This window comes from Lodderomyces elongisporus, chromosome 5 (genome assembly GCF_030384665.1).
Source record: "Lodderomyces elongisporus chromosome 5, complete sequence".
Lineage (NCBI taxonomy): Eukaryota > Fungi > Ascomycota > Pichiomycetes > Serinales > Debaryomycetaceae > Lodderomyces > Lodderomyces elongisporus.
In genome coordinates this window covers 310,569-336,444 of record NC_083677.1, presented here as the reverse complement: position 1 = coordinate 336,444, position 25,876 = coordinate 310,569, and the positions used below count along the sequence as shown (strand labels likewise).

The 25,876-nt window shown below is 36.1% G+C and overlaps 3 protein-coding genes across 3 annotated transcripts; 2 read left to right on the top strand and 1 right to left on the bottom strand. All coding sequences in view use genetic code 12, as the record gives it.

Moving 5' to 3' along the window:
* Positions 1-152: 152 nt before the first annotated feature.
* Positions 153-3,269, bottom strand: NMD5 (Nonsense-mediated mRNA decay protein 5; the record flags this gene model as incomplete). The annotated part of the gene is made up of 1 exon (XM_001524253.2): positions 153-3,269. One exon carries the CDS (start codon positions 3,267-3,269, stop codon positions 153-155), a length of 3,117 nt encoding a protein of 1,038 aa, XP_001524303.2.
* A 2,046-nt stretch (positions 3,270-5,315) lies between these two features.
* On the top strand, positions 5,316-8,588 carry PVL30_003998 (uncharacterized protein; the record flags this gene model as incomplete). Its single annotated transcript, XM_001524252.2, has 1 exon — positions 5,316-8,588. One exon carries the CDS (start codon positions 5,316-5,318, stop codon positions 8,586-8,588), a length of 3,273 nt encoding a protein of 1,090 aa, XP_001524302.2.
* A 5,726-nt stretch (positions 8,589-14,314) lies between these two features.
* PVL30_003997 (uncharacterized protein) lies at positions 14,315-25,846 on the top strand (the record flags this gene model as incomplete). The annotated part of the gene is made up of 1 exon (XM_001524251.2): positions 14,315-25,846. One exon carries the CDS (start codon positions 14,315-14,317, stop codon positions 25,844-25,846), a length of 11,532 nt encoding a protein of 3,843 aa, XP_001524301.2.
* Between the last annotated feature and the right edge of the window lie 30 nt (positions 25,847-25,876).

The following is a 25,876-nucleotide window of genomic DNA, read 5'->3' as shown; positions in this document are numbered from 1 at the left end:
TAATTGACATTACCAATAATCATCAATTTGAATAAACAATCATTGGGAATAAAAAATTTTTCTCTACTCGTGCGTTACAGTGAATCTTTAGTTACCTCTATTTATTTCCATTTAATTTTTATGCAGTTATTTATATTCTATATTTACTTGTCCTATGTATTCACTACATCAATTATTACTTTTTGATCTTCATCCTTCAAATTCCCAAAGAGAACATTAAACTTGTCGGGGTCAGCCAGCTGGAATTCATGTAAAAAGGATTTAAAGAGCTCAAAAATGTTAACTTCATCCAATGGCGTTGGAGCGAGTGGGTCCTCGTAGATTTCTTCCTCATCCTGGAAACCAGATCCAGTCAATTGGGATTCTTCATTGTTCAAAAACTCAATGTATTTCTTTGTTGCTTCAACATCATCTTCCCAATCCTCCTCATATCCGGATTCGCCTTGTTGCTGTTCGTCATCTGCACCCAACGAATTATTTTGTATAGAATTTTGAGTTTGCACCAGCAGTTGTGCTTGATCAAGATTCAAATTCACATCATCTTTGAAATCATCAATGTTTTTCCTCTTTTTCTCCAAATTGGTGATTGAGGTAACGAGTTGTTTTAACGTTGATGGGATCTTACCGGATACGGCTAATGAAATATCGGAGTCCAATTGATTAATAGAAATGAGTTTCATCAATCCTAAAAGCGAAAGCTTCAAATCAAAAACCCTTTCAAGAGATGAATCCAACCATTTCTTGAAGAAAGTACTAAACTGGTTGGTCTGTTTGAGTATCGCAATGGTAGCCTCAGTGCTATAAACAAGGCACGCTATAATAACGTTATTACTATTGACGGTAAAGGTACCGTTTAATTTCCTTTCTTCACATTGGTGGTAATTGCTTAATACCACCTCTAGTATTTGGGGTACATATGGTGCAGCATTCTCCTCCAATGTGAGTATAAAGTTTTCTGCAAATTCATACGTCAAAACCAAGTCTGAAATTGAACCCACTTCTTCTTCTTGAGACGAAGCAGCAATAACATTGAGCAATTGGAAAAAATGTTTTTGCAAGTTTTCGTCATTCTTTATAGTAGATTTCCCATAAATCATATAATTGGTCAAGCAAGGTAACAACTCTTCAACATACAAAAGACCAGACCCTTGTTCGAAAATATCATAAAGAAGCTTGAAATTTTTCCACATAATGGGGGTAATGGCTCTCAACAAAAAAGTTGCATTCTCAATCAATTCACCAATTTCAGCAAAAAAGTCATCCATTTGGTTGACCAAAACATAATCAATAGCAGGAGCACAGATCTCCTCCAACTTGACACAGATTTCATGCGAGTTCTCAAATGATAACAAAACAGTAATCATGGTGTTTAAGAATCCCAAAGCTGCCATTGCCTTGTCACCTTGATCTTCATAGTTTGCATCGAAATCATCAACTTCCACTTTAGAAGCCTCATTGATTTCTATAGCAAGCTTTAAAAATTGGTGGACTAGCTTGCTCATCAAGTCAACACCAAATGGTTGTAACTGTTCCGAAAAACTTTCGACACATTCTTGCATTATAATGGAGATGGCATCATTGTCAATCTCATTCGACAATTCCAAGAGTTTGGACATGACAGGAAGAATTGTTTGCGAAAGAGCATTTTTGGAATCCTCATTGGTAATAAATGCTTGAATTGACAAGGCGCTATTGAAGCGCACAGGCAAGGAAACATCGCCGTCAAAATTGTTTAAAATGCCATGGGTTATAACAGCAAGTACATCGGGTGCAAATTGAACGTCAGCAAACTGCGAGCATACTTCAATAGTCCTTGCTTTAAGGAACTCGTGTGCGGTTTTAAAGTTTGGAACAACCAATGTAGTTAATAGTGGTGCAATCGAGTCATCATCAACAAGATAGCCAGAAATGCTACCTAGAATACGCATGAGTCCATCTTTCTTTTTAGCACTTTCAAGCGAATCGTCGTTTTGAACATTCGTTAATTCTTGCTGAATCATTAACGTAATTGGTGGAAGACAAAACTTGGCATGTTTGAGCAAAGAAGTCGTGACGAATCCTAAAGCTGCATATCTCTCGTTATCATAATCGCCACATGTATCAAAGCATAGATTTATGTATTCTTGGGGATCATCTTCAAAAGTCTCGAGCAAATGATCGGATGGACATATGACAGGATAAATAAAATGATGCATTAAAATTTCAAAATGTGGTTTGATCAATTTCCAAGTGGGCATTTCACTAATGCAATGGCTCAAGAACTCAAGCAATTGGTATAATTCAGTCAATCCAATCCACCTGACACCTTGGCAAAACTCCTCAACAACTTTTAAAATGTGGTTGAAGAAATGTGGCATAAACTCATTTATAAACACATTGAGAAACTCGGGATATGCAATCTTTCTAGACAATGAGTTTTGAGATCCATAACGTATAAAGAGTCGCAAGATATTAGCCACTGACCACTTGTAGCATTTGGCAACTTGGAGCAAACTCTTTTCTTGTTCCGATACATCAGTATTGGCTGCGTAAGCTGGTGGTTTCATGCTGATAACGGATGCATGGAACTCGCCCCATTGCAAGAGCTGGTCACGCTCCCTCAACATATTGGGAATTTCATAGTATGTAACAAATCTGTAAGATTTCAAGATGAGTTTCAAAATCTCAGCTTTCGTTTCCGTGAGTTCAACGCCGTTTTCGTGTTGACTCAAAAGTGATTTACCAATGGACAATAAAAATGGGAAGGTTTGTTCCAAAATGGGATCTAATTTGTTCGACCTGCTTTGATTATCTGCCCATTTGAACTTTCTTGTAATCTCCACTAGACAAAGAATAGCTGTGTATAAATAGTCTTCAGATTTCTCCAGTTCTTGCAACAATTGTCCAGTTTGCTCTAATAACTTGCTCCAATTGTCAAACTCGAGACTTACTAATAATCGGAATGCTGGTAAGATTTGTTGTCTTGTACTGTGATCGACAACAAGTAAAACTGGAACTATTCGGTCTTTCACCACAGGTTTTTCACCTTCATCGACTCTTAAATTGGTGTCCTTTGACGCCCAGTACCGAACAACCCTATTTTTGAAATAAACTGCAGCAGCCTTTTTGACATGAGCCGGAGTTTCTTGAGTCTCCAATATGTCAAGACATGCACCCAAGAAACCAGGCTGCACTGAGATTTCCTTCAATTGTTTCTCTGCTGCAGTACGTGAGGTCACGTCTGCTTGAAGTGTTTCAGCAAAACACTTTAGAAGTAAATTTGCATCCATTAGCGTCTGTTCTTTTAGTTACTAATTTTGTTAGTGAGTAAGCAAATTACAATGTTGAAGTGTTTAAGTGCTTGTGTATGTATATATGTGTGTGTGTTTACTTAGCTATGACTTTTAAACATCATAGTGTCGTCTTTTTGATGAAGACGTTTTTTCCTTTTTTCTTTTTTTTTTTTTTTTAATTTAATTATATGGAACATTTTTTTTAATGTTTTTTTGTGTTCCATTTCTATGGTAGCGTTCGTGTATGCAATTTATACAATCATACTTATAGAACTCTGTTGAAAGAAATTTCGAAAGAAATTCGTTTCTTTCATTTCTTGAATTGTATGGGTTTTCGATTTCATTAAACTATTGTAACAACATGTTATTCACTATTTATTTTATTTTTATAAGCAGAGGCTGTGTGTGAATATTCAAAAATGGGACTTATAGCTCTACTGAAGCTGGTTAATATTTCTACGAATGATATGAGACTTACAATTTGGGAAGATTTTATTTTGAACCACTGGTAAGAATAAAAAAATAATAAACTACATACAGCACAGTAAATTGATATCTCTGTTTCCAGCTACTCCATTTTTTCAAAACTTGATTATATTTTTAATTGTTTTTATGAGTATTGCAAAGTAAATTTTTGAAAGGGAAAGAAACATTACTAAGGGAAAAGTTAACTTTGTTCATTCAGTGCATTTTAGTACTACTTTTTTGACAAATTGAGTGCTATTAAAAATATGGATTTCAATTTTCATTTTTCCACTTTGGTGTTGTAACAAAAGGCAATGTCTTGCACTTTGGTCAAGAATGTCAAGATTATTCCCATATTGGGTTGTTATGCTAACTTTGTCCTAACCAATTTACTTTGGTTGAAGCTAAAAGAGAATAATAATAATTAATAATTGCAATCAATATTGATTACACCTATAAATTATTGACGAAGAAGAAGAAAAAGTGGTTATTTGTAATTTATATTAAATCATCAGTTGCCAGACTTGGGAAAAAGGCCCAGATTTTAATAAAGAGTAACAAGAAGGTGGTTTAGGATTAAAGAACCAGTTCTTGAATTGTTTAATAAACTTTGTGTTTCCCAAATTTTGAACCCTTGATGGTGAATTGAAAAATCCAATTTATAATAATTTGTCCCATCCTTTCAAAGACGCTGTTCAAATATTGATTCGGTTATTGAGAAAGAAGAAAAAAAAAGTACATCAAGAAGAGCAGAGACAAAGCAAGGAAATTATAAAGCTCATAATAGTAGTAGTAGTAATAATAATAATAACAGTAATTATAATTATAGTAATAATAACTATTATTATTATTATTATTATGATTATTATTAAGGTCTATGCTATTCGAATTACCTCGGTTATTTAAAAGACCCTGTGGATAAATTAAAACCTTCTTTTTCATTAATTATTTATTTTTATTCTTATTTTTTTTTTTTTTTGGGGGGGGGGGGGGGGGAAGTTTCTTGGGTTCAATTCATGATGGATCAATATAGAAACAACTTTAGAACATTTGTGCCGTGAAGGGTGAAGTGATAATTTTGCAAAATGGTAGGAAACAAAAAACGTCTGCAATGTCTGCAAAAGTCATTCTAATACTATTACAGTGTACCCGAAGGGCGTTCTGATTCTGCTTTATGTTTGTGAATGGAAGAAAAGGGCGGTAGGGTGAGGATAAAGAAAAAAGCTTGAATGTTTGAAAGTATTTTACTCTTTTAAATGTTACCAAGTTTTACAAATAGTTATCTAATTTATGTACTTTTTTTCACCAAATGGCTTCCAAAACAAGAAAGAAACAAAAAAAAAAAAAATTCAAGTTAATTAATACTTCAAATCGAAGTGGTGTTCACAATTGAGTTAATTAATTGACTCGGGTCTTTTATCTTTTGACTTATCTCAACTATAAATATGTCAGTATTTGTGCCTGACTTGATGAGTGGTGATGGTTGTGAATTTTATTGATCAAAATTCAACAAAGCTCCAAAAAGTAAATTAGGAAAACTGAAAAGAAAACAAAGGGAAAAGAAAGGAAATAGAGAAGATGCAATTCAAAAACTTATTGGTATTCATTGTGGCCGCTTTAAGTACTACTGAAGCTACCAAAAAGGTGACCAAACCACCTTCAGTTCCTGGGAAAGGCGATTACTATGACTTTGCAAGAAATTTTGCTCTAGCTCCCGTTGGTCATAATTGTTACGGTCAAGAAGTTCCGTTTGATATTCAACTGAGTGCTGGTATATACGAGGGGTTGGAAAAGAGGACTGTAAAGTCGTCTGCAAAATCTTCTGCAAAGTCTGCTCCAGCTGCGCATTTTCAAGTGACCAAGGCTGAAAAAGTTGATGAAAAACACTACAAGATTGATTTTTTGTTCAAGACTACTTATGATCCATCTGCTTTAAAATCATTTGCTGGTGAAAGTTCTATTGAGATTGATTTTGTAAACTTGGGCTCTCCATATATGGACAATATTAAGGCGCATGGCGATACTGCAACTTTCAAATATAACAACCCTTTTGACTTTGAAGCATCAGTAATAGTCTCACCTATTCAACACGGTAATTACTTTTGTTTGCCTCCTGATTTCGGTATAGAGTATAGAGTTCTGGTTTGGTACAGTGATTGGCTGCATGTCTTTGACACCAACTACAAATACACATGCGAGAAGAATCTTGACAAAGTCAAGAGAACAGTTCACAAATCATATACCAAGTTTGATGCTGCAAAGACTTTTGATTTGACTTTACCAAACTATTGTTGGAAAGTTCCAGACTGTGAGCCATACAAGCCAACTTTGAGCTCTACTATTACATCTACAACTCTTTCCAGTACTTTTTTTACTGAAACATCTACTGCTTCATCTACTGATTATTCTACTACCTTGACAACTCCAATTGTCGCTACTTCATCTGAAAGTGAAATTGAAAAAGTCACAACTTTCACCACCACTGTTCCTACTGTTGTTGTTACTGAAACTACCGTCACCCACACAATTACTGAGGATGGAACAACATTTGTCACCACCGAAGTAGCTACAGAAACAGTTACAATGAATGTTACTGAAACCAGTAAGGAAACAACAACCGAGGCTATAACAGTCACCCAGGAAGCCGAAACTGTAACCACTACCGTTGAAAAGGTTTTGGAAACCACTGTTGAGCGCGAGATACTTGTGACTGAGACTATTACAAGGGATGGGAAAACATTTTTAACAACAGATACCGAAACCGCAACAGTTACTGAGTTGAACACTGAGACCCTTGTACAGACTCTTGTTGTAAGCACAACATTTACTGATGAGCCGGAAACCGAAACAATCACCACAACTGTTGAAGGTGTTCCTGAAACAATAATCAAGTATCAACAACCAGTGACTCATACAGTCACTGAGGAAGGACAAACATTCACCAAAGTTCGTGTTGAAACAATTTACTCTACAGAACAACCAATCACATACACAACCACCGTGGAAGGTGCTGTTGAGACTGTTTTTAAATACTTGAAACCAGAGACCAAGACCGTTACTGAGCAAGGTGAAGCATATTCCATTACTGAGACAAATTATGAAACAATAGTTGTTACCAAGGAACCGAAAACCGTTTATGAAACGGTGGAAGGAATTCCAACTCCAATAACAATTATTGAGGTCCAAAAACCAATTACAAAAACCGTCACCGAGGAAGGCCAAGCTTACGCAGTCACTGAAAAGAGTGTTGAATTTATTACTGTTACTCAAGATGCCCAAACGATTACCACTACTGTTGAAGGAGTTCCAAAGACGATAGTTGAGTATAAAGAACCAATCACTGAGACCGTAACTGAAAAGGGCAAAGAGTTCACCACCACCGAAATTAAATTTAAGAGCATTACTGTTACTGAAAGTCCTAAAACTACAACGAAAACAGTTGAAGGCACTCCTGTTACGATTATTGAATTCAAAGAACCTGTTACAAAAACAGTGACCATGGATGGTGAAATTACCACTGTTACCGAGACAACAAAAGATCAAATCACCATAACAGAAGAACCAGTTACAGTTATTAAAACTATTGAAGGTGTTTTAGAAACGGTTCTTGAATTTAAGGAACCTGTTACTGTTACCATTACTGAAGAGGGAAAGGAGAGAACCAAAACCCAAGTACATACTAGTTTAGAAACTGTTGTTTTGAGCACCACTGTGACTGAAGAGCCAAAAACATATACAACTACAGTTGAAGGAGAATCAGAGACTATCATTGAGTACAAAGTTTTGACTAAGGAAGTTGTTGTTAAGGAGAACGAAACATTCACAGTTACTGATACCAATCATGAAACAGTGACTTTGGTCAGTGTTGTCACCGAAGAGCCGGTTACTATCACTTCAACGATTGAAGGTGAGGTCATCACTGTGGTTGAACAAGAGAAGGCGGAGGTGAAATTGATCACCAAGGACGGTTATACTATTACTGAAACTGACACTGTTATTGATACGGTAACAATCAAAGAAGAGCCAATCACTGTTGAAGCTACCACCACTGAGATTCAGGAGGTTTTTGTTGAGAAAACTCAATACTTTACCAAACTCATCACCGAAGAAGGCAAAATCTCTACAGTGACAGAGTCAAGCGTTGAGACCCTGATTGTAACCGAGGTCTTCACCAATCCCATTACCATTACAACTGAAGTCACGGTTGTTGACCAGAAGGTGCCAGTTACCAAAACCATTACAAAGGAAGGTGAAACTTTTACGACTACAGAAGTAGGTTTTGAAACAATTGTTTCTCAATCAGTCATTTACAAAAAAGCAAGCACTACTACAACCTTGATTGATAATAGTACAATAATTATTACCACCACTATTACCACTACCACTACCACCCCCATCACAATCGTAGACGAAGGAGTTCTTATCACACAAACCTTGACCAAAGATGGAGAGACGTACACCACAGAAGAGGTTGGAACCAAAATTGAGACATCAACTTTAACATTGACATTGACCATGACTACTGAAATTGCTAAAGAATCTGAAATCGCAAGTGCTACAATTTTGGATTATACAGTAACAGAAACAGCTGTTGTAAAAGAAGAAGAAGAAAAAGAGGAAAAAGAAGAAGAAGCGGAGGAGCAAGAGGAGATAAATGAAGAAAAACAGTCTACTCTCTTTACTACGACTGGAATCACTTCTCTTGTAACAGAAATGGAAAGTGGATCAACTATGGCATATTCAACAACTGCAGTTACTGATGTGTTGGAAGTTTTTGAAGGTTCGGCTGGCTATATCACCAAATCCTCATGGACTGTCCTTATTGGGTTTATTGGTTATTGTTTCATCTAATTGCAGTAGCTAGAACATGGTGTGTTGAACAATTGCTAAGTTCTTGGATAGATAATGGGTCAATCTTTTTTATTGGTTAATTATATGTTTTCCTACTGATGGGTATATCGGAATGTTATTCTTTTTATTTCCTAGACCTTCAATTTATCCTGATATTTCAATGGTTTAATTCCATTTTAGTTTTTTATTTTTATATATTTTATTTTTTACTTAATTTGAACTGGTTATTTAGTATCAATTTTTTTTTTTAATTTTTTAATTTAGGTAATTGACTGATGTACAACATAGTTGTGAAAGTGATGATCCATTAATTGGTATATGCAACCTGCTTTGTCTATTCTCTTGAGCAAATAGAGAAAACGATAATGTGCTAGTATTACGAGTAATAAATAAAGGACTGAAAGGGGGGGTTAGGAATACCAATTATGTATTCGACTGATTAATGTATTGTTTTCATCAATTCTAAGAATTGGTGCCAAACCAGACCAAAAAAAAAAAGTATTTGTTTTACATCCATAACTAGAATAATGTTTAAGCTGTGTCATTTATTAGTATCTTTCATTATTCGATTACAAATTGTCAGAAGTTATACTAAACAATCACTTTTGATTTTATACTTTGTTGAAGTAGATGTGTTTCCAATGCATGTTCAATGTTACATGGAACATTAGTTTATCCGAATTTAAAAAATAATAAATTCGCGTTGTCTGGTCAACATAGTTGAAATATTATTTCTGCTCCTTTCTCATTCCGGTAAACTATATTCGTAGTGCAAACGAGAGCGGACCAAATACCAAAACAAAATAATAATATATTTCTTTTCTTCACAGTTTAGTTGAAAAAAGAAAGGAAAAGGGGAGAGGATATATTGTGTCTATACGTTGCCAACAGGGGTTTTTTTCTCGGGTAATATTCTATACGAGAAGTGTTAATTGATTGCAAAGAAAGGAGAAAAGCACTGTGATTGATTTGATTAAGCCAGTAAATAGATTTAGATTACAAGCACGTGCTTTAGAATTTTTTTGGTTCATGTTTCGAAAGACTAGAGTAAGTTTGAAATGAATATGATACGGCATTTGGTGATAATACCGAATCAAAATTACTTTTGCTTCGTATATTGAAAAAGTTTGGAAAATGAGAATGAATGATCTATTTCCTCTTTTCCTTTTTCTCTTTCCCGTTCCCATTCCCATCCCCGAACCAGTTTCCATTCTCTTTTTAATTCACCAGTTCCCGCTCCTGTTCCCACTTTTTCTTCCTTGCTTTTGCTTCATCCAAATTATACGAATAAACACTAACTGCGGAAATGGCGTGATTGTTTGTCTGTTTTTCTTGTCTATATCAGCCATGAGCAAGTTTCTAGGTTTCTAATTTTTTTTTTTCATTTGTTTTTATTGTATTTGGAAAAGGGGGCAACTCTGTGCGCAATAATGCAGTTTTGCCTCCATTGCTAGAATAGCCAATCAACTTTGAGTTCTTTTTTATCTCTTTCTTTCTTTCTTTCTATCTTGCTTTCCCTCTTTTCCTTGACTATGTTATCTCTTTTGATATTCTTTCGACAAGTAAGTAGAGGCGAAAATAAAAAAGCTCCTATTTTCAGCCTTTAACGTTTAATTTTTTTTTCTCATTAAAAAAAATAATAATTAAACAATAGCTAATTTTAGCCTAATGTTCAAAAGCCTAATGCAAAAGCCTCCTCCCTTTCCCTGCCCCAAAACCTTTTGATTTAGCCAAACTTTAAAAACTTCTATTTTATTCCTCTCTTTTCTTTTTATTTCTTTTTTAAATTTGTGGCTCTTTTATTGATGATTCCGTACACAATCTTGTTACATTTTGCAAAGTTTTTGAAATTCAAAAACAATTTTTCTTTTTTTTAAAAAAAAGATTGTATTTGTGGCTACATGGACCGCCTTGTACTACTCCGGCATGAAATCTGAAATTGTAAATTACGAAAAGTAAGAGATTTGAGATTTGCTATTCGTTATTTGCCACTTACTACTTGTTGCCGTGCACTTTTCGTAAATGAGGATTTGCAAGTAGATAAGCCCAGAACAATTGAATAAAATTTTTTGTTTCTATTTCTTCAAGAAAGAAAGAAAGAAAGAAAGAAAAATTCAAAAAGCATTCAAACCTACTTGTTCATCACTTATAAAAGGTAGTTCGCTTAAATGTACTTTTTTTCTGTTCTTCACTTTCTTCTTTTTTTGTTTTGTTTTGTTTTAGCACTTTTCACTTTCCATTTTAGTTAAAACGAAGAATATTTTTTGAAATTGACAAAGAAAAGGAAGAAGAAAAGGAAGAAGGAAATGTATTCAACCAAACGTTTAAAACACAAAGAGGCGGACTTCATAGTGGATAGCACTGCAACTCCTGTTTCAAAGAATTTGTTTTAGATGGCAGGGAGTGGGATATCAGAGAGGGTGCTGAGCTGAAAGTAGGAGCAAAGTCCTTTTTTTATTTCGTTTTTTGTAGATGCAAGAGCGACTACTTCTTTCTCTTAGTTTGTATGTTTTTTTCTATTGCTTTTTCACTTTTTGGTTCTGTAATTCTCTAGCCCTATTTCTTCTCAAGTTGATGGTGGGTCTGCTGAAGTAGTGGAAGTATAGCCTTAATGTATGGTTAGGCGTGTGAAATTATAGAAATAGTAACAACAGCACAAAAAAAAAATAGGATTCAATTACAAAAATATGGTTTATGCATATTTGTGTGATTATTGCATCAAACTTTTGCGGGTGATGATCATCGCAGAGGTTCTTGATTTGCATTTTGTTCGTAAATACAAGTCAAGTCAATTGAATGGGCCAAAGAAAAGAAAATAATAAATAAATGAATGAAAAAATAATAATAATAAGAATGGAAGTGTATCTTAACAAGTATTGCTTGTTCGTTGTGTTTCTTTCACAGCTTTTGAAGTGCACTAGTTTTGCATTAGTATTTTTGAAGAAAAAAAAATGAGCAAATAAACAGTGTTAAGTAACCAATAGAATATCACCCCATATATACATTAGTCTATATATATATATCATCGTATCTGCTAGATAAACAAACCATTGCTTTTTTGTTAGGGGGAAAGGGGAGGGGAATACTATATTTATTCTCTTAACCCTTAGTAGGGACTTACTAGTTGTCTAAAGATCACAATGTAAGAGTAAGAAAAGAAAAAAAAGGAGATGAAAAGTGAACAAAAGAAATGCATTAGAGTTTAAATTATTAATTTTTTATTCTTTTAACTTATAAAAAAGTTTATAGAAAGCAAACAAAAGGACCACGGGAAGTGTTAAATTGTGTTTTCTTCCTTCCCTCTTTCTTTCTTACATTTATTACTTTAGCCTTCTTCACTCAAGGCGGTGGTTGGTAATAACAATCTCTACCTACTGTTATTTCCAAAGTCAATTTTCAACAAAGTGTACGCACCACCTTGTGTAATTGAATTTGTTCTTTTTTTTCTTCAATCTGTGATACTTTCGAATTTTTCTTTTTAAAGAAAAAAAGGAAGAAAAGACACAAAAATATACATTGATGGATCCTTACTTTATTGTAAAAGTCCTTGTCTTGGGGACGGGATAGGGAACATAATAAAGGGATTAGTAATTTTAAAGTTAAGATGTAATCTGTTCGGGGAAAAGGAATGAAAAATATGTTACAATGAAATGGATAATATACAAAAAGATTAGTCTATCATGGCTTGTGGTCTGAGCAAAATATTGTCAAAACATTTAACTTGTTCTTTATTCTTCTCTCCTTTTTCTTGCTCGGTTTTCAATTTTATTTTCAACTTTGATTTGATGAAGCAATGGTCAAAAGTGTATTGGAATAAAAAACTCCGAAACTTCTTTATAAACCAAAAAAAAAAAAATGTTTAGCCACACTCCTTACAATAGTGATTTACCTTTTATTTTATTTTTTTTCATTCACCTCCTTCCGCCCCCTATTTACCACTTTGTTCAGAGCCCCGTGATTGTTTTGAGATGAACAAAGAAAAGAGCCAAAAGGTTAGGGAATGAACTTAATTGCGCCGAATGATCAAATGGCATTGTGAATATCAAATATAAACCCGATGCTCATAACCAGGGTCCTTATTCCTATTCCATTTGTAGTATTGTTGCTACCAACTTTTGAGCTCTTACCTCCTTCCAATTTTTATTTTTTTTATTTTTTTTTATTTTTATTTTCCTTTATTTTATTCCGTTTTATTCAATCTGCATAAAACCTTATTTGTACGGATGAAAAAGAAAACAATTATTTTGGTTTTGTGTAAGAACTTCCTTTGAATTTTTTTTTAGTATATATTGTAGATGTTTCTGTATCAACACATATTAATTTTTTTGTTTTTTGTACACTATTTAACTGAAAGCGCCTTAGTTAAGAACTCAAAATACAGAGATGAGGAAAGATTGAATGTAGGGCGTAAAGACGGAGGGTTTTATCGAAGCTTCGGAAGTATTCCCCGCGAGTCTAAATCAATTACTAAGCATTGAGATACATTTTTAATATGATTCTGGTTCTGTGATCAAGGCGCGTGTTTATGAGTATTTGCATTCACTGGTGTTGGTGGTGGGGTGTGTGTGTGTGTGTGTGAAATAGAGACTTGAGTTTGTTAGTTTGTAAAGCGATGCTAAAGAACGTTCATCTAGAAGTATATATGTCTTTATTATTGTTAACAGTTGCTTTAGAAAGATGCCTCATGAATAGGTTATGGATAGGAACTTGCCATAAACTTCAAATGTGACTTGAAGTAACTGTAGTCAACTCGCTAACCTAGAATACGAAACATAGTGATAACCATTTGACAATCTACAACAAAACTGAAGACTTTGCTTCTGTATTAGAAGTATCTTTATCTTCAAACTCAAGCACAACACACCTTTATACACTTATACTTACTAAATTCATACACTCTCTATATTTGTGACGCAATTGAGAGATACATTAATATTGTTCTGGCTGGTAAACTCATCACTTGAAAAATCCTCAATGCCGAGGAAGAAAACTTATTTCAAGTAAAAAAAAGTATTTGTTTGCTATATATTTAGTTCTGGTATGCGATTTAGGGAATTGAACATTAGCTTAGGCAAATTCGTACTTTTAGTCTCTATTCTTTTTTTATTTTTTATTTTTTTATTTTTTATTTTTTTCTTTTTATTTTATTTTTTATTTCTATTTTTTTTATTTCTTCCCAGGTTTATCCGTTTTGCAGCAATTGCGGAGGGTGGTGATATTCGATGATGATGCAAAGAAACACCCCCCTCATCTTATAGAGAATAGAAAGAAGGGTTTTACCCATCTCTTATACTTGAAATTGCACTTGTAACTGAAAAGTTCTGGAAAAGGTAAAATAAAAAAAAAATAAAGAAAAAAGTAACTATTTCAAATGGGACTCATCAGCAGTTTATATATCTTCCTCATTATCCCCGTCCGTTTCCTGACTCTCCTGCTGATGTTGTTGCTGCTGTTGATGCCTCTCTCATTTTGTTTATACTCTAGGCTCAAAATTACCCCATTCCAATAGATATCCTAACAAACCAAGAATTACAAACGTTAATTGCCTTTTCTTCAAATTCTATTGCTTCTCACCTTTTTGTTGTTTCCATCAACATCGCCATATAGTGACTAGAACCTCTTCACAATTTCAGTTTCAACTCAATTCACATAGACTTTAGCTTTCTTTTTAAAGGTTTAATTTCAACCTTTTGCTTTATATTTCCCCATTTTTTAACACAAGAGAAATGTCAGATTGGTTATTTTTGAAAAAGATGTGGATTTTCTTATTGCTTATAAGCATATCCGCCGCCACTATTGTTCAACGTTCATCAGACTCTTACGATTACACACAGGGCTATAGCTATACTGTACAACCTTTACGGTGTTATGGTCAGACCAATTCATACACGATTACTTCGATTGGAACAGCACCAGCTCAGAATATATTTGTCAACCTCTTTGACTGGGTTTTGGGTATTGGAACCCCGGCCGCCGACCTTCAAGTGCTTGATACTCAATACGTGGGGAATAATTATTTCCGCGTCACATTATCATTCCAGATACAAGGTTCCATCGGAGGATCTATAACGACCACCTTGAACAATTTGGGAAGCGCATACGCCAACTCAATTGTGATCAATGGCGATGGAGCAGCAAACATATTCTCCGACCAGTACTCCTTCACCGCTACTGTGCTTGTTCAAGGATCCTCGCATAATGGAATGTCTTGTTTGCCAGATAATTTGCAAATCACCTACAGAATCGACAAGACAATATTATTTGTCACAAAAACGAAAACATTCACATACACATTGAATCAAAATTTCAATTCCCCGTCTTCAACAAATGGAGACTTGCAAGTGAGAAATTATTGCTGGAAGGGACCAGGCTGTACAGGAACTACAACCACTTTTTGGTCAAACACATATACGTCAACAACTACCATCAGCAACGGGTTTGGAACTGGAACAGATGAAGTTTTGATCAATGTACCATCAAACAAAGCCATAACAACCAGCGGGTTCTGGACATACCCCTACACGTCGAAATCAACATTTATCAACACCGTTGGTGGAACCGATACAGTGTTTGTTGGATACCCTCCAAATCCCACCACACTGAAAACTAGTTTTTGGACAGGAACAGTCACATCAACAAGCACTATAAGGAATCTACCTGGTAGCACGGATACAGTAGTTGCCTTGTATCCACCAAATCCAACAGTATCGTCAACTACTATATGGACAAATGCGTTTACCTCAACTACCACAGTGAAAAACTCACCAGGAATGACTGATTACGTTGTAGCCGAGTATCCTCCAAATCCTACACGTACTACCTCGATATTTTGGACTCGGTCAATCACTTCAACAACCACTATGAAAAATAATGCAGGTGCCACTGATAGCGTTGTTTTCGAATACCCAGCAAACCCAACTACTACAACCTCTCAATTCTGGTCTGGTACATCAATAACTTCATCCACAATAACTAACCCCCCAGCTAGTACGGATACTGTAGTAATAAAGTACCCGGCAAACCCAACAACTACGGTGTCGTCATTCTGGGTTGGTAGCACCATCTTGACTGCTACAATTACCAATGCTCCGGCAAGTACTGACACTGTGGTATTGAACTATCCTGCTAACCCAACAACTACAATTTCCCAATTCTGGACTGGTACTACTACAAGCAGATCAACTATTACTAATGGGCCAGCAAGTACAAATACCATTATTGTCAACTACCCATCAAACCCAACCACAACGGTTTCGAAATTCTGGGTTGGCAGCACTGTTTTAACAGTAACAAATACCAATGGCCCTGTAAATACAGATACGGTTGTAGTGAACTACCCAGCAAACCCAACAAGTACAGTATCATCTTTCTGGACTGGATCCGCTACTTCGGCAATTACGGTTACTCAAGGTCCTGCCGGAACCGATGTTGTCGTCAAAGAGTACCCTTCAAACCCTACCATCACAACTTCTCAATTCTGGACAGGTACCACTGTGACGAAATCTACAATTACTAATGGTCCAGCTTCCATTGATACCGTAGTGGTGAAGTTCCCTCTGAACCCAACTACAACCGTCTCTCAGTTTTGGACTGGGACTTCAGTGACGAAGTCAACTGTTACAAATAATCCATCAGGTATTGATACCGTTGTTGTAAAGTATCCCGCTAATCCAACAATCACTTTATCCTCTTTTTGGACAGGTTTGGGAACTTCCATATCTACACTGACGCAAGGACCAGCTGGTACCGATGTCATTGTCAAGGAATACCCATCAAACCCGACAACAACAGTATCAAGTTTTTGGACAGGAACAACTGTTTTGAGGTCTACAATTACCAATGCACCAGCAGGTACAGACACAGTGGTGATAAACTACCCATCAAATTCCAAATCCACAACATCACAGTTCTGGACTGGCTCTACAGTTACAACGTCTACCATAACTAACCTGCCGGGTGGTATAGATACTGTTGTTGTAAAATTTCCATTCAACCCCACATCTACATTTACATCTTTCTGGACTGGCTCAGCTACTTCACTCCTTACAATTACCCAGGGCCCCGGTAGTACTGATGCTGTGGTTAAAGAGTATCCTTCAAATCCAACAACAACAATTTCTATGTTCTGGACTGGCTCTACAGTTGCATCAGCAAAATTTACTAATGCACCAGGCGAAGTAGACTCCCTTGTTATTGGGTATCCATCAAATCCAACAGTTACTGTTTCCACCTTTTGGACCGGTTCCAATACTGCAAAAACAATTTTAACACATGGTCCTTCAAATACAGATACTATTGTTATCCAGTATCCGGCCAATCCAACCACAACAGTCTCTTCATTCTGGAGTGGTTTAGGAACTGGTTATAATACTATAACTAATGGTCCAAATGACGTTGATACAGTTGTTGTCGAGTACCCGCCAAACCCAACAACAACAGTTTCATCGTTCTGGAGTCACAGTGGAAGCGGTATAACAACAATTACGCAAGGGCCCGATAGTGTTGATACTGTCGTGATTGGGTACCCAGCAAATCCTACGGTAACAATAACATCATATTGGTCATTGAAAGCTACTTCACTGTCTGTTCAAAGTAACCAGCCTGCAAAAACCGACACTATGTATATTTGGGAACTTCCAATAACAACAGCAACATCAGAAACAACAAGAACAACTTCTTCTTTTTCTTCTTTTTCTTCTTCTCCTAATTCATTATTTTCTTCAACAACCACACCTGATATTGTGGTGACCAATACTCAGGCAGAAGATGCGTCATCCACATTTGACTTCACAAGCGAATCAAGGACCGAGTCTAGCTTTGAGCTGGATTTCATGTCAGACTTAACAACTTTGAGTGAGCTAACAGACTCGAGTGGCCATTCCACTGAACAATCCGCAACACATATTGATGTTTCTACCACTACAAACGAACTGAGTTATAGTTTAGAGCATCTGACTTCTGATCCTGAATTAGGAAGCAAATTACAAACTACAGAGGAATCAACCACAAGTGAAGATTATGTTACAAAAAGTCACGATTCAAGTTTTTTTGAAGAAACTATGACGGATGAAGGCTCTCTATCAACTACTGAATCATCCACTCTTATGAATGATTCAAGATCCAATGAGTATCTGACTACAGTAGAGGAAACTGTAACAAGCAAAACATTAGGATTGACAACAGAAGAATCAACTAATTCAATTGCTGACGAGATATCCACATCGTATAGATCTGTTTCGTTTGACATGTCAAATTCATATGCCGAGGAATCTGACGTCACAGACTATGTGACTACTTTCAAAGAATCAACAACAAGCACTTACAAGTCAAGTCCAAGCGATGTTTTTGCAACAAATATTGGCTCTAGCACTACCATAGAAGAATTCACCTCTAGTGAGCAACAAATTTTCACAAGCAAACCGACTAGTCTGCTGATCGACTCTGTATTGAGTGAAGGATACGACTCAGATACAGATAGCTACAGCGCTACTACCGAAGTTAATGTTTCTTCTGAGGAATTAAGCTCTTTTATCGATGTATCAATAACGAGTGACGCTTCCAAGACTGATGTTGAAATTAACACATTGCTTGATGAATCAAGCACCAATAATGAACTGACCTTCACGATGCACGAAACTAATTTCGAGGAAGAATCTTCAAAAACTGCTGATGTCTCAGACTCTACGAGAGCTGAACTGAGTACAGCTATTGATGAATCTATTTTAAGCAGTGAATTTGTAGCTACCCCAACCAAGCTGACTTCTACGGTAGAGTCCAACACTAATGAAAAGCCAACAGGAAGCATAGCTTACAGTAGTACTGATGGGAATAATACTGATTTAAATGATACAACTGAATCAACTGCCGAGTCTAACATAACTTCCAATGAACAAAACACCATTGGAGAAACAATCACGAATGAGCAAACAAGCTTCTTCACTGGAGAAATAAACTCTCAACTTTATTCTTCCACAGAAGATGAAGAAAAAAGTATTCTCACCAACATTGAGTCCGGTATAAGTACTGATCTGTTTAACACTATACTGAACTCATTCACCAACTTTGATTCTGCAATTGTCACAACTGAATCATACACAGAAGATAATTCTGAATCTAGCGAGCAATATACTACAATTGAAGCTGGTTCAAGCTTTGAGGAGCTGGTTGCTACATATGATGAATTTAGCTCTGGCACTGACGATTTGAGTTATACTCACAAATTGACCTCGAGTAATGGAGAAACTATACTCACTGCCCAATCAAGTGATTACTACTATTATGAATCTCTGTCATTTGAAGAGACGAGTTTTATTTCCGATGAATCAGTCACTGATTCGGATTTCACTTCAAGTGAAGATTCACATATGACTGCGCAGAGCTCTTATTCCATTGATAGTTCCTATACAGATGAAGGATACATTTCAACTAGTGAATCTAGTTTATACACCGACCAGACATGCTCTTCAGAACAATATGAGACAACTACAAAAGACCTCAGCTTTAATACGGTAGAATATAGTACAGACGACGAAATCAGATCATCGATTGATATTAACAGCACAACAGAAGAACTGTTTACCTCTACTTTAGAGGAAAATGTCTCCATTGTAAATGACGTATCTGATTCTACCAAAGATTTTATCACAACTTCATCACATGATTCTACCTTAGAAAAAACAAGTTCTACAAATGAATCTACCGCTAATGACTACGATACAAATCAAGATTTCAGTAGCAAAGAGACAAATGCAATTGAAACCCCAATTACTTCTGTTGGATCAAAATCAATTACCAGTGATAATCTTATCACATCCAGTGATGAATCAATTGTAACCCAAATGCCAACTAATAGTGATGAGTACACTATAAGTAATACTGACGAATCAAGTACTGCCGAACAATTAACCACTTCTATTTACACCAGCGAAAATGAACATTTCGAGTCAACCTCTGATCAAACTAATATTCTGAAAGAATCAAAAACAAGTAGCCAATCTGATATAACTATATTCGAAACAAGTAGTGTTGATGAGTATTCAACAAGCGAGGATGGCTCTACAAGTAATGGGGATGATTATTCCACTGGAGAGAGTTTATTCACAAGTAGTGAATATGTTACAACTCATGAACTTAGCTCAATGACCGACAAATCTAGAGGTACTGATGAGACTGAAACAAGTACAGAGATGTCTGATATAACGGAAAGTGCAACAACAAAAGTCACAAATACAACTGAAGATTATTCATATTTTCCTACTGGTGATGAGTCTTTTTCAATTGACCTATCCAATATTGCTACTCAAGCTACGATGGAAAACTCTGATAAACAGAGTTTTATTGTAACAATGACAACAGATGGAGTATCCATTTCAAGTGAAGAGACCTTGGTGAACAGTTCAGAGCCGACTTTTAACGAACAAACCGTGTCGACTTTTAATGATTCAGTAAAAACAAACGAAAATGTTTCTGGTAATGAATCTAGCACTTTCACTGATGATCCAAGCTCAACTATAGAAAACATTACTAGTGAATATACTGAAGCAACAATTGATCAAGCAAGTTTTAACAATGACTCGTCTTTAGACGATGCCTCCAGTACAGTATCAAACAAATTACATACTAATGATTCATTTATGGCCTCTACTGATTCAACCACTGACCACCACCAAGTAAGCGCCTCCGCAACTGAAGACAGTTTGAACAAAGAAACATCAACTTACTTCCAAACATCCTTTACTGATGAGTTAAGTTTGACTACAAATGATTCAACTGCAACTACTCCGCCAATTTCAACAATAGACATTTCAACTCTGTCGGAGGAAACATCTGCTATTGAGAAAAGTAGGGAAACCGATAATGGGTCAAGCTTTATAGTTGAATCGATCATCTCTACTGATGAGCACATTACCGAGTCAAGCTCAAATGAAATTTCTATTCCTAGTAGTGATTTGGATTTTGATACGTTGGAGTCAATCTCCATTGACGAGATTTTGTCAACTACTTATGATGAAGTTACGACAAGCAAGGAGCTTTTATCACAATTTGAAACCAATTCAGTTACTGGTGAAACAGTATTTACAGATGAGGTACTTAGTTCATCTACTGAACCAGTGAGCTCCATTGCAGACATATCCAGTTATAAAGATGCACCAATAGAAACTGAAGAATCTCTTTCCACCCAAATAGAATCTAGCTCAGTCACCAACAAAATAAGTTTTAGCACTGCTCCAACTTCAACAGATGGGTACTTTTCTACCGGTTTATCAAATATTAGCAAAGACGTGGATCCAACCACATATGAGGCTAGCCCAAGTCTGCAATATGTCTCAAGCCATGAATATATTTCTACTATAGAAGAAACAAGAACCAATAATGCTTTTTCCACATATTCTAGCATCTATCCAGAAACAGATAGTTCAATTGCCATGGAAAAATCATTTTCAACAGATGATTTTTCTACAAGTGAGGAATCAAGTGAAAGTGAATCATCTGACGTAATAAAGGACTTCTCTTCCTTCATTACCGATAGTATAAGCTCAGACGTTGCGTCCACCATGGATGAGAAAGACACCTCTACAGACAGCGCTTTTAGTTTGCCTGCAGTTTCCACCACTAATGACAATTTGTTTTCATCGACAGACATATTATTTTCGAGTAATAATCAATATGCGACACTCACTGCTTTATATAGTCAATCAGAAGAGTCGTTCACATCAAGTGATGAAGTTACTACAAATGATGACACTATTAATACTATTACTGAAGAGGCTACTTCTTTCAAAGGATCAATGACTATTGATGGGTCTGGATCTGTTCCCTCCAACGAGTCCAGTACCTTCAATGAATCAGATACTACAGCTTACCATCTTACTACCGACGAAACTGAATATTCCAAAGAATTTAGCTCTACTGAAATGGTATCAAGCTCTATTCATGAAGTAACTTCAACTGTAGTTACAGAACCTAACGTCACCATAGAAGGTTCAAGCTTTAATGAAAGTTTTAACACCAATAATGAGTCCAGTGTAATGGCGACAGAGTCTAGTTCATTAGAAGAATTGTCTTTCAGCAAAGATTCTGGTATCTACAGCTCTGAATCATATTCGATAGTTGATTCCTTTTATGAAACAAGCACCTACACAATCGATGATGAGAGTTTAACTCAAGATACTACTACCACTACAGTTAATGCTTCGGGTCAACAGACCAGTACAGTTAGTATAATCACCAATCAACTGACCAATAGTGATGGTTCAGCTACAAACAGCAAGACTAACCAGACTACTCAACATGTAGTATCCATGCAAACGACTGTTTCTGACGACGAACCTAACTACACTACCGAAGAGATTGACTATAGTGATGATGTAAGCACCACCAATGAATATCACACCATTTTTGATAAACTGACTATCAGTACAGATTTGAGTACGTACTCAGATAATTCAAGTACAAACTTTATCGAGAGAACTTCACTCAGTATCTCCGAATCCAGCTCAACAGATAATCTTTACATATCCAGTTCCATCCCCACCTCCACTTTGACTTTAACAACTAAGGTAGAAGATTCGATTTCAGATGATTCCTCTTACACGTCACTCGAATCATATTATAGTGACTTATCAAGTTACCTTGAGGAACTCACCACAATTCAAGAAACCAATATACCATCCACCTCTAATTCAAATTTGAATGTTATCACCAGTTATTCTGATATGTCAGCGACAATTGCTGAGTCAGATTTACCAACAGATAGCTTTAGTTTCTCAAATGAGTACAGCTCTGATGAAGATACCGCCACTATATCAAGAGACGAGTCAAGTTCCACCAACAAGTTCATATCTACCAACGCATCTACCACATCCAGCAATGAAACCATTATTACCGACATAACAAATACTGAAGACACCTTCACTTTCCTTCAATCATCTGATTCTACTACTAGTTCAAGCTTTGCCATAATTGAGTCAAGCTCAGTCGAAGAACCCAGTTCAGATGCAAACGAACCAAATTTTGAAACTGATTCAAGTGCAACAACAGAGTACCACACCACAAACCAAGAGGTAACTACAGCTATTGAGATATCAAAGCATAGTAAAGATATTAGTTCTAGTGATGAAACAACCATATCAATTGAAGATTCTGTTTACAGTACAGATATGTCAACATTGCAAGAATTTACTGATTCCATAGGTAATGCAGCAACCATTTCACAGCTTAGTGCCCAAGTGACATTCACCTCAACAAGAGATGATGAATCTACTTTGAACAGTAAGTCGCTCGCTGGTGTTGAACTTACAACCTCGGTTGGCGATCTCGACATTAAAAGTGATTCATTTGAAGATAATGACCTCAGTACATTTACTACAGACTTGAATACGAGCACTAAAACTACTACAGTTGAAGAGGGGCTGGCAATTCTTAGTAGTATTTTGAGCTTTTACAAGGAATCTACTACAAACACAGACCTCAGTACATTGACAAGTGAAGCATATTATAGTGAATCGTCATCTATTGTTGAAGATACTACTATATCATTTGAAAATTCAATTTCAAACGTGGAAATAACCACACACATTGTTGCCAGTTTAAGCACCGATGATTTCAGTAGCCATGTTTTATCTAGCACAAGTGATGAAGTAATCCATACATTTACAGATAACCTGATGGATACACTTACCGATGGATTAAGCTCTAGCCTTGGGTTTATTACAAGTGAATCTTCAAGTTCCACTACAGATTCTGTGTCAATTCTTGATAACAAAACGAGCATTGAAACTATCCAAACAATAAATGACTCCGATTCTGGTAGTTTGCTCTCCGTTTACTCAACATATACATATACCCATGACTCAAGTATTTCTAGTGATATTGTTAGTGCCATTGAGCATGAATCAGGTACATTTGAAATCAGTTTGGAATCTACAGCAAGTCCTGGTGATTCTTCTATTCAATTTCCTCATACTCTAGATGCAACTAGCTTTATCGAAAGTAATGGGGAACAAATTCCGTCAATTGAATCTTCACCAAGTGTAACAGTTGATTTTGGTATGAGCTACCTGGATTTATCTCCAACCGTAACATTAACTGAAAATGAAAATTCACAGTTTTCGTCCCTTACTACTGATGTGGAACATTTGACTTCAAAAGAAACAATCACTACATTGACAAATACAACCTCAACAATTTCCACATCGGCTTCTACCTCCGACTTGAAAGAATTTAGCTCTGGTTTAGTCTCTGAAAGCATTGACTTTGCAAGCAAATCAACATTTGATTTGGTTTCGAGTGTATCTTCCAAAGTGACTACTTCATCCAATACTGTGAACACTAGTACTATTGCAACTCTCTCAAATGAAAATGATAATACAAACTTTGGAATTTCGTCGCAAAGCATTAATGACATACCTTATGTAACAAGCTCAGTATCAGCAAATCACATTTCAGTCACTGGATCTAGTGGTTCTGGATCCGTTTTTGTTACAAATACACTTTTAAGTTCTAGTACACCAACAAGTAGCCCTAGCTACTCTTTGGGTGAATCTGAATCCAAATACATTGCAGAAAGTGATATTCATTCATCAAATGAAAGCGAAAGTGTTTTTAGATCATTAAATGCTGAGGAGTCAACCACATTGATTACTTTAGTCAATTCCATTTCAAATGATGATAGTGTAGCAAAACCTGGCACAAAAACTGACTCAATATTGTCCACAACCTCAGTTAGTTCTGTACCATCTAAGATTACAAGCCAGTCACCGCCGCAAGTTAGTCCACTAGAATCCACATCACATAGCACGGAAGATCAACAATATACCACTTCAGCTGAGTTTTCGCATTTATTGGATGCTACCTCAGTTTATGCTTCTGGCCCAATATTGCTTACAAAGGAGTCTTTATTGACCACTTCATACAGTCTGAAGTTGTCTTTGTCCACCACTAGTACTCCAAATTCAATAGTCGCAAGCAGTACTGGTCCAGTATATTGGAATTCAAGTAATGCAAACACTCACTCGAGCTCAAACAGAAATGATTTACAATCCACATTGTTAGCTTCTTCAACTTTAAATATTCTAGACACTGAAGCAATTCAAACATCAACCACGTATGCGCTGGTTGTCACTGCAACAAATTCCTTGAGTACAGACAATATTGATCAAAATACAAAAGGTGATACGGATATTTTAACCGCTCAAAGTTTGACGATTTCTCATGAGCTAATCTCAACCACTTTTGATAGTCAATCAGGTACATATTCTACACCAGCTTTATATGACCAAAGTCGTTGCAGCACTTGTTCTGCTAATTCAAACACAGTTTCAGAGATTCCTCCTAACACGACAAATAAAATTTCAACAGCTTCACCTTCTGACTTTAAGAATACTTTAATACTGTCAACTCGTGCAGTAACTAAACCAGACATTCTTTCTTTACCCAGTAAAAGTGACTCAGGTGTACCAACAAACACACAAACTACAAATTTCAACACTCAACCAACAACTCAACTTGATTATCTGAATGTGCCCAGTTCGAGCTCTACTGGTCAAACAGGAATCATGGAATTTCCATCTCAACTGGATATACAACTGCTCAATAAGCCAGTTTTAGCTTCATCAATCAATAAAACCAAACCAACGTCGGTAAAACTGTTATTTTTGGAGCTGTCAAAATCTAATGAATCTGCTAGAAACACTTTAGCTGCAGATATCTCAAATTCTTCCAAACAAGACTTAAGCTCTGAGGCCAAAACTACAAACTCCAATATGCCTTCCAAAACTATGGGATACGAAGGCGCAACAGAAAAGTCTCTGAATATTGAGAGTACTAAAACAAATCAAGTAAATCCATCGTTAGTAGACGAAGAAGACGACCATGATTTTTCAACAACAACAACAACAAAAACAACTGGTTTACAAAAAACAAGCAAGTCAGAGCTTGCTCCAGTAGCTTTATCTACGGATGCTTATGCACAATCGGAATTACCTATTTTTGATCCTGATACATTATCAACTACTAATGGTATTGCTCAATTGACATCTGCAAATCCAGTCCCACTGAGAAAATATGGAACCACTTTAAGCTCGGCTTCTAGGCCACCACAATCTTCACCATCTTCACCATCTTCACCGTCATCGTTATCATTAACTTTACCACAAAATACAGTTTCTCTGTATGAAGGTAGTGCATCGTCACTCACTTCTATCGGCACGTTCCTCATAATTACCATCACTACAATTGTACTGTGCTTTGTATTGTGATAATATTCACGAGAGGATCTTGCGTTTATA